The 12,715-nt window shown below is 35.0% G+C and overlaps 1 protein-coding gene across 2 annotated transcripts in view; it reads right to left on the bottom strand.

The window, feature by feature from the left end:
* LOC111050320 (ecdysone-induced protein 78C) overlaps window positions 1–12,715 on the bottom strand; it is a 126,450-nt gene that overhangs the window by 104,579 nt on the left and 9,156 nt on the right. The window contains exon 1 of one of the 2 annotated variants that reach the window (XM_039430027.1): window positions 4,781–5,157. The exons of the other annotated variant lie outside the window; for it this stretch is intronic. Within the exon in view, the coding sequence (XP_039285961.1) occupies window positions 4,781–5,039 (259 nt within the window). The 5' untranslated portion in view covers window positions 5,040–5,157. Of the gene's footprint in view, window positions 1–4,780; window positions 5,158–12,715 lie in introns of those variants that run through there. 2 annotated transcript variants of the gene reach the window in all.

The raw sequence follows: 12,715 nt of genomic DNA, 5'->3' as shown, positions 1-12,715 counted from the left end.
TCACTATAGCAGCCACAGCAGTCACTGTTACCAACTTCATTTTGATTTTGCTGCACTGTTGCTCCATATAACCTACTAAGTATTTTGCGTTGCCATGTTGCAAATCTGGAGTGCAGAAAAATTTTTCCCGCACTAGAGCGGAAAAGTGATTCTTTGCGTTCTGTAATCAGTGCAGCAATGGCCACTTTTCAACGTAACTGTAGGAAAAGAAAATTTTCACCTCGGATACTACTCAATTGAGATTTTGAAAAAAAATGTGATATAGTATTCATGAGCAAGTCATATCAACCACATACAAGTTTTCAGTTTTTGGGCCCGGTTGCACAAAAGCCGGTTAAATTCAAACCGTGATTGATTTCACGAGAACCAATCAGAAAAGGTTTTTTTGAAAAAAAACCAGCTTCTTTGATTGGTTCTCGTAGAATTGATCACGATGAAAATTTAACCGGCTTTTGTGCAATCGGCACTAAGTCTGAAAATAACAGTTGGAACGCCCATTCTAGAGGGCGTAGAGGGATAATAAACCAATCAGAGGACAGGGATTAAAAATCCGCGAAAACTTCGTATCCACTATTTAAGTTTCCAATTTTGTTACTACAGTCATAAGCCAATCAGGTAGCAGCTTTGAGAATAACAACGTGAAACGGCCATTTTAAAGTTGTAGTCACTGACCAATCAGAAAGCAGCTTTCAGAATAGTATCCTAAAACAGTCTTCCTATTATAATAGTCAAGATCCAATATGAGAACAGCATCCCAAAGTCTTTTCTGCATAAACGCCGTTAACGGAATAAAAATTGAAAAAGTATTTAAAAAAATAAATGATTAGAGCTGCGTTTACATTAAAGTTAATAACAAAATGTTAATAACTTAATCCTTATAGATTCTATTAGCTTGGACATATCTTATCATACACATGATGAACATATGTGTTTGTCAAGTTCCGTTCAATCTAATAGAATCTATAAGGATTATGTTATTAACATTATGTTCATAACTTTGGTGTAAGCCCAGCTTAATAGTTCATTCAAGATTGGGATACAATTCATTCAAAACTGATTGGAGTGGATGTTAATTATTAAAAAATAAAACGGTATGAGGAACTGATTTTCAATACAGCCTTCCTGGTTTTATTGACATTTTCACTTCAACAATTTCGAGTGGGTTAATCACGCGTCTTAAACTATTGAAAAACCTATATGCATTTTCAAGTGGATTTGTGACTGAAATCTAAATGTCAACAATTTGAATGATAATAATTTGATGCACTTGTTCCGAAGTCATTGAACTTGATGGGTTTCTTAGCATGTGTTTCCATCAATCAAAATGGACAGCATTAAAAAAACAACCTTCTCAACCGGTTTGGTTGAAAAAATTTGAATTTTAATCGAAGAGGATCTTATCTTAGGATTTTTTTTAGACTTGTGTAGCTTTCAGATCTGAAAATAACAGTGTTAGGATAGATTTGTGATTGAAGCTAAAGTTCAGTCTGTGTTTAAATTTGAATATATATTTTCGGTTTATTGATAGATTAGATATTAATAGGTGCAGCATTTGATAGGATTGAGTGTTGTGAAATATTCAAAACGTAACTCTAATGTTGAAAAGTGTATGAAAAATCAAACCTTTCACGAAGTAACTGTCGGTAAAGAATCTCGATAACTCGCACTGATTTGCGTGAAGCCCGAATGAGTCAACAAGTTTTTAAAATATTTCGTGCATTGAAAAGGATTCTTGATCAAAACTTTTTCAGCTCCTTCAATATTTTGATTCAATAATTATGTAAACTTCAGATACATAACTGAGACTCCAAGGGTATTGGGAGATTATAATTAGATCACTTATTACGATGAAACAATTCACTTCTTTATATCATCTTCATAAACTTGATTGTCATACATTCAAAGAAAACTGTATGTTAATCCTCTCAAAGAAATCCTCTTGAAGCAAACTAATTTGACTTCAAACAGTTTTCATAGAAGAAGGACATGAAATTACGCCGAACGAGATGCTACAGGCAGTTTTTTAATGATGAAATTACGTAATATTTCCGTTACTTTTACTTTCAGAAGTTTCAATTACTTTATTTGATTCAAATTAAATTGTACTTCCACGTGATCGTTAAGTCTGGAAAGGACTCTATCCTCTAATTTTTCAATTGTTTAATCAGACTGAAATTTCATCGTTACAATAATGATTAATTGAAAATGTTCATCATTGATGTCCGTTGAAAGGTTTACTGTACAAGAAAAGTTTGTGATTTTAACACAATTTAAATTGCTCATGATTAGGATCGCACATTGATGATAATGATGAATTGTGAGGCAGTATCAAGCTAATCTATTGATGAATTTAAATGCTCAGGAATAAAATTAGAAGGCACAAATTTGATATTATTTAATGGCGGTTAAATTTTATAGACTATGCATCCCAGCTTATAATGAGGACTTTACGACTATTACTCAAGTAAAAATATGTAATATTACTCAGTGACTCATGCTTTCAGATTGGTCAATTTCCTATTTCAAGTATAAACAGTTGACATTATTTATTAGTCTTCCTTGACATTGTAAATAAATAAATAAATTATTGAAAATTCCAATAATGTGAGTGATATCACAATAAATTTTTCTATTTGAATTAATCTGCTTGTTATCAAGATGGTGTTAAAAACAACGCATGAAGTGATGAATCATGGAAAGTAGACGTTGATAACTCAGTTCTCAAAATTATGAATCAATTTTCAAAATCGATCTATATCAACAGATCTAAAAATCAACTAGACCATAAACGTTCAAATTCAGTTAGTTATTATTTATCATATAATTATTTCTTATGTTGGAGCGGAAATTTTTGTTTCAATTTCAAACTCTATCAATGCAAGTCCCAATGAGAAGCCTCCTCAACAATGTTGGATCTTGCTGTGACTCATACGAGCAACATATTATAATCGAACAATAAGAAATTCATCATTAATGAAACTTTTGGTGAAGCCCCAAATTGAAATATCCTAATGTCGACTATTTCTGAATGAATACCAAACAAAACCTTGTAACTTTTTTCTGTCTCTCCTGGGGGCTGTGACAATTTTATATCGAACTAGGGCAACTCATCTATGAAATTACGACATAATATGGTCATAATATACAGGTCTGTACAGGCCTACCGTACACTTCCACTTCTTCTCAACACCAGTAATGAATCCCTGTTCCTCGCTTGCTTGGGAGCGGTGACAACTATATAAAAATTCAAACAAATTCTTTAAAAAATACGACAATATTACGACATCTCAATAATTATTGTATTTTCGTCTCAGCTCTGCACTTTATCACTATTTATTATTTTATTTATATTTTTTACAAATAAGCACTGATTGGGAGAGAAAAACTACGGATACTCCTTGTACTATTTCTTTTCCAAATTTAGATAACACTTTAAAAGTCCAAAATACTTTAACAAGTGATCAACATCATCGATTTCTTGCTACTACCTTGCTTGGAGGCGGTGAAAGATATCGATACTATCTCAACTGGGGGCGGTGACAACTCTATAACAATCTCTTCTATCAAACCATGACATTACATTCATTAAACTTTGTGATTGCAATAGAGTTTTCGTTCAAATAGTAGGCTTCACTTAGAAGATCGGGATTATGGATTCCTTGTTTTTACTATTAGTGGGCAGTGACCACTATAACAATCATTTAAATCAAACTCCAACATCAATATCTTCCCTGGGGACTGTGACAACTATACAACAATCTGGGCCTATATCAATACTTGCAATTTATCGATGAAATTCTAATTTTATCCTCGTTCCAGGCTTATACCATACAAAAACAATAGCGTAAGTAGATATCCCATGGTATAGGGAATTTATGTCGCAACTTTTACTGTTATCTCAAGCCGATTACTGTCGATTATTGTCAATTTTTACTGTTTTGTTGGGGTGAAAGTGTAGGAACGGCACAATTTGAGAGACTACCAGCGTCACACAGCTGCATAGGAAAGAGCTACGTGAACTATCGGCTTGGGATAACAATAAAATTTGCGACATAAACGCCCTATACCATGGGATATCTACTAATGCTATTGTTTCTCTATGTTTATACTCATCGGCAATGCATTCCCAAGAGACACAACATTCTTAAGTGAACAACGATGGCAATCTTTGATCTTAGCTTGCATGGGGGCGGTGACAACTATATTATAACAATCTAAAATCTATATCGAACTAAGAAAATACATCTATGAAATTACAATTAAATCCTCACTCCACCGCCAAGTTTTTCTATATGTTGAAATCCTTTTTCATAGGTTGCTTGGGGGCGGTGCGGTGACAACTATAGACTATTATAACAATTTATATCGTAGGATAGTATTTCATGGAAACTCATCTATGTTATTGTAACTAAACCATCGTGACAGGTCAACACTCCACCATTAAAATTCCCAACATGATGGAACCCTTGTTCCCAGCTTGTATGGGGGCAGTGACAAATATATAACAATCTGAAATCTACATCGAACTTCGACAATAAATCTATAGAATTGCAATCAAACAATCGTTACAGGACTACAAGTATCATCCTCACTCCACTATCAAGTTTCCTATCATGATGGAATCCTTGTTCCTAGCTTGTATGGGACGGTGATAACTATATTAAAACAATCTAAAATCGACATAGAACTAATGCAATAGTCTACATTTATGAAACTGCAATTGAATCAGGTCCACATTCCATCACCAAGTTTCCCAACATGATCGACTCCTGGTTCATACCTTGCTTGATAACAGGTGTGGGGGCGGCAACAGCCTGTGGTGCTATGGAGGCGGGTGGAGGCGGCGAAGCCGAAGTCGATCCGACCGATCCGGGGTCGCTGAAGGCGGTCGGGGGTGGGTCGTCCGGATTCGAATCGAAGAAGCTGAGGTTGAACTCTGATCCGGCGTCGAACGACACGTCGAGAGGCGGACTCAGTTTTTCCGGGTCCCGGACGAGCCCGGCCGTGAGAGAGCGTGAGTCTACCTTGAACACATCCATGGCCCATCCTCGGGTTTAAGGGCAAGGGGCACCGACTAGGGGCTAGGGGCACCTACTAAGGGCTAGGGGGCCACCGCAAAACGAACCTATCCTCTGCAGTCCGGGGCCCGTCGCGCGGTTCACTGACCCCTTGCCAGCGAGCGCTCCTCGGCGGACACTGATCCCGAACCTCTTAAGCACAGGAAGCTCGCCCGGATACGTGTTGCCCCGAAACGGGGTTTCTAGTTTGACACTAGAAATAGAGTGAGAGGTACTGAACTCACCGATGTTTTACACTAGAACTATAGTGAGAGGGTGTGAGACAGTGAGAGGTTAGGTAAGTAGATGAAGTGAGAGGTACTGAACTCATCGTAGCTTCATTGTAAACTCGTTTGTTATTGTTGAAAACTCATTTACTGCAAATATGACTCATACGTCGCTTTACCTTGAAAGAACTAATTTATTATCTTTACAGTGTTGTTGGAATAATTATTGGTTTATTCAAATAATTGAATAGTTTGAATACAGTTAATCTATTCATTTACTTATAATCAACCGCCCGAAAATAGTCCGATGCAAAATGAAACAGATGAGTTCAACGTGACCAAATAATTGTTGATCAACGTTGTCCGCAGCTCATTATAGATGAGAATCAATTCATTTATAATAACCTGACGAATAATTGACAACGTCTATGGGGAAGGGTTGATGAGAGGGAACTCATCTGTTCCAATTTTCATTGGACTGTTTTGTGCGGTTGACTACAGTGAGTCCCTCGGGCTGGACAAAACGCTCATGAACTACTACTGTACTGATTTTGAAATCCGTAACTTGTAATTTTATGATATGAGAATCGATAGAACCTAAAATTTACTAAGAAAAAGTCAGAATCAAAAATCAAGACAGTAGAAATCAAATCAAATCAAGTTTTATTCAATGATATCACTTACATGACAAATTCCACTATACAATGATATTACAGATCATTGAATACAATACTGTTCGCTTAAGAAAAATCTTGTCTGCAAACAGGAGTGAAATACATTCAGAACTCAACTAAAAATGAGACATTCAGAAATCAAACGAGACTTGGTTGCAAGAGAGTCGGTTAAATTATAATCATGATTGAATGCTACGGGAACCAAATCAGATAAGCATTCTTTTTAAAATAGCCTGCTAGTTGGTCCTCGTGGCATTAAATCATGGTTAAAACTCAAAATCTTTTGTGTAACCGGGTCTCAGTCCTTGTGATAACTCCCAAAACACAAGTCAGAAGTCTGCGGGATCATAAGGCTGCGTGTTTACACCAAGTTATTAACAAAATGTTAATAACTTAATGTTATTAACAAGTTATTAACAAAATGTTAATAACTTAATCCTTATAGATCATATTAGATCGAACGGACTTGACCAACACATATGTTCATAATGTGTATGATAAGCTATGTTCAATCTAATCTATATATATAAAAGCGAAATGGCACTCACTCACTGACTGACTCACTCACTCACTCACTCACTCACTCACTCACTCACTCACTCACTCACTCGCATAACTAAAAATCTACCGGACCAAAAACGTTCAAATTTGGTAGGTATGTTCAGTTGGCCCTTTAGAGGCGCACTAAGAAATCTTTTGGAAATATTTTAACTCTAAGGGTTGTTTTTAAGGGTTTGAAGTTCGTCTTTTAGCATGTATATTCTTCTTCTCCCAATCTCTTAATAATAATATTATAATTGAAATTTCCATATCATATGTTACTATAGAACTATAATCTAGATAGAGTATCTCTTCGAAACAGTTGTTAACTGGCAACTAAATTAATAAGTTTGTCAGGTTGGCATTAAGTTGAGTTGACTTTGTCCATACCATATGTTAATATAGACTAGAACTTTATTCTATAGAGAGTACCTCTTCGAAACAGTTGTTAAATGGTAACTAAATTAATAATTTTGTTAGATTGGCACCAAGTTGAAGATTAAATGCATTTATCGCGGAAAAATTGATTGGGCACTGCTACTTCAATCCTGGGAATATTATATTACTAGCCGTCAGGCTCGCTTCGCTCGCCATATCCGTTTGGCCAGACGTTTAGTCTGGACCCCCGACTGGATTGTCCTAACATATGATAAAATGCCCAAATGAAAAATGCAGGCGAGCGAAGCGAGCCTGCTGATCTCATTCTTGGACGATCAGTCGGGGTCCAGGGGGCGGAGCCCCCTGGCTAGACGGATATGGCGAGCGAAGCGAGCCTGACGGCTAGTAGAATCTATATGGATTAAGTTATTAACATTTTGTTGATAACTTTGGTTTAAACGCAGCTTAAGTCACTACCATTTTTATCATGTACTTTCAATGTTATCCTGTTAAATTAAATTAAAATCAAATAAAATTTATTCATCAAAAACAATTACATTACAAATTAGAATACTATAACAATTAAAACAATCAAGTTTTATGCATCGAATGATTTCTCAATAGGCAAAGATAATTCAATGAATAAATATACACCCCACTATAAATTATATGTGTTGGGGTATAAGCATAGAGAAACGATAGCATAAGTAGATATCCCATGGTATAGGGAATTTATGTCGCAACTTTTACTGTTATCCCAAGCCGATAGTTCACGTAGTTCTTTCCTATGCAGCTGTGTGACGCTGGTAGTCTCTCAAATTGTGCCGTTCGTACACTTTCACCTCAACAAAACAGTAAAAATTGACAATAATCGACAGTAATCGGCTTGAGATAACAGTAAAAGTTGCGACATAAATTCCCTATACCATGGGATATCTACTTACGCTATTGTTTCTCTATGGTATAAGTAATTAGTTGCGCGTTGCGTGCTATAATTACTATTTACAAACTTCATTCACTGATAGGATTTAAGTTTTTTTATAATAGAATTAGTAAAAATTTATAATACAAACAAAATTATGAAATTAGTAGATAAATATTAATGTTCTATTAAGGATAATAATAAGAAAGTTGATTTTTAGAAAAATGAAAAACAGTAAATCCTAAAAAAGAGGGAATGCATCAACCTCGTTGGCCAACGAACTCGATCTGTTTAAAGAATATGTGATAAAAATGTGAAGTTCATTAATAAAACAAATCAAAAGTAATCGTTGAACATAAATATACACAAACCAACAGAATACCCTGGAACGTAGAACGGCTCGAGACTGTATTAATCGCAGTGAAAAACTAGCTACGCTCGTTCAATTAATAAAATGCCTCAAACAATAAAAAAAATTCTTAATAATCAATAAATCAGTTCAAATGCTATGACCGCAATCGCCCTAATCCACAACCTCAGAACCTCATAAACAAACTCAGTCACAATAACGAACCTATAAAAGTTGAACAGCTCATTTTCCTTGACAGCGAATATCGAAATTCAGAGATTCCATTCAGCTTTACTACGAAGGTCGTACGGCGCAGGCGCAGGTGCACATTGACCGTGACTCAGGACAGTAAATAAATTATCTGACATTCATGAAGCTACTTTCAATACATCTCTCTTTCCACTATAGCATGCAACCAGTGTAGTACACTGGTCAATAATCTTGTATACTATATTATGTTCTAGTAGCCTATAGTATTATCCTGTATACTATTTATTGTAGTATGTGTAAACGTAGCAGAGTACCGGTGGAATTTTTATTTTCTGGTGCATTTGAATTTCAAATTCATTTTTGTACGCATAGTAAGATTTGTATGGTGTACAAGAAGCCAATGCATTATAATTCAAACAAGTGTATGATATAATGTTTTATGGAATTGATGCCGTTAAATAATGAATTACCTCTAGAGAATATGTAATGGAATTTGAGACATCAACTAGTTCATACTATATTTTTAGAATAAGGCTCTCTCTTCAATACATAGTATTGTATGCGAATTGAATCATTCATCAATTTTATATTATTTATGTAAATGATATTTATTGTCAATGAATAATAGTTTTGGACATGATGTGTTCTCTTATGTACTGATTTAGTAATTGAACAAGTAAATCAGTCTCTATTATAACATTTTATTTTATTTATTTAATTAACAAAGTAGCACTGATTGGAAGAGAAAAACTAAGGATACTCCTTGTACCATAATTTTTCTCCCAAATTTAGATAACATTTTTAAAGTCCGACATATTTTTCAGTCATTCCAAAATTAATTTAAATTCGAATTGTTCCAAACTGAAGTATGGTACATATCATCAATTTATATTCTGAAATCAAGTGTAAGTGTATTTATTTTATGCCTACATAGATTAATACCTCTATGATATGGAAAGGCTGGAAAAAAGGAATATAAGGGCCAAGCCATACGAAGCATTTATTCTGGCGTTCTCAGACGAGTCGGCAGGGCAAAAAGCTCTCCGATTGACTGATTAGGTAGGCGTTCGAGAATCAGCTGATAATCAGTCAAACAGAAAGCTTCCTTCCCTGCCGACTCATCTGAAAACGCCTGGAAAACGCTTCGTGTGACTTGGCCCTTAGAATGTGATAGTTCACATACTAAAATTATTTTTTCTTATTTCTATTTCCATACATATGTATGGGAGAAATATGTACATCCCATATGTACATTGGGAGAAAATAATAACGGAATATCCTGCACCACAGAATATAAATCAAACTAAACTGAGAAACTATATCATGCAAGAAGGAAAGAAACAGCAAATACTTTTCCTCATACACCTGTTTTACAGAATAATCAAAACTGGCTAGCATTAAAATTTATCCCAGTATTAAATTCAAATTAAAGCTTATAAATAGTCCACACAGAGACATTGACATCATCATAGCTTTAACCTCCTACCACTAGTAGTTCTGTGAACAGTAGACCTCACGTAGTATTCTCATCCACAAGTACCAGATGTCAACTGTTTTAAATGTTAACAAACTCAGTTCACGTTTGAATTTGTATTTCATATGATATAATTATTCATCCAGTTCCGTGATGATCTTTCTATCTGATGAAAATTGATTTTTTAGAATAAAAAATATTATAATTTCTCCAGCATTATTTAGTTCATTTGTTTATTTTTATTCACCTATTAAATTAGTTTTTTCGAATGTGAGAATATTGATACTGATGGGCAAGCATAATAATACCATGACTGTAAAACAAAATATTGAAACCAACGACCTTAAAGCTGCGATTAGACCAAATTTATTTAAAAAATGTTAATAACTCAATCCTTTTAGATTATAGTAGATTGAACATAACTTATCATACACATGATGAACATGACATAATGATGAACATGACATCCGACTTCAGGACTCTTTCCTTCAAAGTTTACATGTAATCCTTATGGGAGAAGATCTGTGAGCTGGCCACACACAGAAATAAAAATCAGATTTTTACTCTAATATTGGCGTATGAAGGAGGCTCCTTTTTCCTTTTATATTATCCTTGAAATGCAAAGTATGTGTTTGTCAACTTCCGTTCAATCTAATAGAATCTATAAGGATTAAGTTATAACCATTTTGTTAATAACTTTGTGGTGTAAACCCAGCTTAAAGATGCATACCTCTTTAATGTCTTTGATTGAAACTATAGTCCTTATAGAAATACAGTAATAGACTGGCTTTTCCACACATCTGTGTAATTACTTGTTAGCTGATTTATGATGAATAATTCTATAGTCTGATTTTTACTCTAATATTGGCGTATGAAGGAGGCTCCTTTTTCCTTTCATATTATCCTTGAAATGCAAAATTTCCAAAAACCTTGTACATACGTCGACGCGCAATTTAAAAAAGAACATACCTGTCAAATTTCATGAAAATCTATTACCGCGTTTCGCCGTAAATGCGCAACATATAAATATATAAACATATAGACATTTAAACATTAAGAGAAATGCCAATAAATATAAATCTTCTAGTGAGCTACCAAGGAATATTAGAATAAAGAAAGTATCTTTTATCGCCTATAAAGATACATTTCTAGTGTTGAAATCTAATCTCATAGCAAAAGTATAACAAAAGTTGAAATTTACATTTCAATGAGAGCAGTGGAACTCTTTTTGGCGATCAAGTATTTTCTTGACGTTGTAGCCGCCATTCTGATGCAGTTGTCCCAAACATGTCCCTATATCGATTTTTTTATGAATTTCATACTTGAAAAAGATTATTTACACAAGTAGGTAGAGCTGAGCATAGCTTTCAACCTCAATGCAACTTGAATAATAATTGGATATTTTTTCTTTGGGGACTTGAGGCCAAATATTTCCAGTTGTGGAAAGTGATCTGAGAGACAAGATCATTTTAAAAATCCACAAATTCCATTTCAACTGAAGCCTGATCTCCACCAAAATGTTTTACAACACAAGCTGCAAAATCTTCTGCATCGATCTCTAGAAAAGGAGAGTTGACGAATTGTGCCATATTCGATATGCTTTTAAAATCTTGAAATAGTTGATCAAACTGTTGTCTCAAATCTGAATTGTAACGTATTCTTGGTTATGCTGAGGTGCTGTGAAGGATTTTTCTCGTCATTGATTTTCTTCAGACTGGAAAAGTGTTTATATTCAAACTGGACGACATTCTTTTCCCACATCTCAAGCTCCTTGGAAAACGATTTTACAGTTCAAATCATTCCACCGATGTCCTTATCTTTCCCTGAAACTGCAAATTTAAATCATTCAACTTCTCAGTTATATCTGTGAGAAATGCAAAATTTTGTAGCCATGTTTCTCAATGCATGGTTGACAACCCAAGCATTTCTGTGAGCTACCAAAAACCACCCCACGAGCTACCGGTAGCTCGCGATCGACTGTTTGGCGACCACTGATTTATTGCATTGAATGAACTTATTTTTGAATGAACTTATTAAAGCGCTTCGTGTGACTTGGCCCTTAGAATGTGATAATTCACATACTCAAATTATTTTTGAGTATGTGAATTATTTTTGAGTATTTATTTTTATCATATTGTCACCAACCGATATCAGTGTTATTATAGCTTTTCAATTTTCGAAGAATCTTTGAAATCTTTTGAATCGTTGAAACTTATTTTCAACTTCAAAGAAGACCTACACTCTCAATTTCAATTTCAATTTATCCAACTAAATACGTTCTAATTAAGTACTCTATCGTAAATAGTTACCCTACTCGTAAGTACTCTATCCAACTAAAAAAAAATACGTTCCTTCTAACTGATACATTTCATCAAACTGAAACTACTGTATCTTCCTGATTCCCCACTAAATCTGAAGAACGAATCTCAGCAACAATTTCCACCAGGTGTATCCATCCGGTGAGTTTCCTATCTGCAGTGACAGAGTGGGGGGCTTACAACCGGTAAGGAGAGAACTGCCGTTTAGTTCTTGAAACCGGATCGTTCAGTTGCAAAGCAGCAAAGAGCCATCAAAGAAATAATACTGCTTTCCTCTACTCGCTCGCAGATATGTTTGCTGCCTCTTCTTCCTGGACCGAAATTCTCTCCAGTTCTCCAGTATATAGGGACTTACCCTCCAGACTCCACGGAAAACAACTTCCAATTACTGGAGAGACCCTCTCTGTCTCTCCACAATCCCCCCCCCCCGCCAATCGAGTTCAACTTTCGATTGATGTGTAACGGTACTTTGAAAGATAGGAATTATCGTCGGCTACTGTCTGAAGGGTAGTTTAAAGTTTAAAAAAACATCTAGATATTGGAAGAGATAGGTAGGATGAGTAGGA

Source organism: Nilaparvata lugens, chromosome 6, assembly GCF_014356525.2.
Source record: "Nilaparvata lugens isolate BPH chromosome 6, ASM1435652v1, whole genome shotgun sequence".
Lineage (NCBI taxonomy): Eukaryota > Metazoa > Arthropoda > Insecta > Hemiptera > Delphacidae > Nilaparvata > Nilaparvata lugens.
The sequence above is the reverse complement of the archived record's forward strand: the minus strand, read 5'-3'. Positions and strand labels throughout refer to the sequence as shown.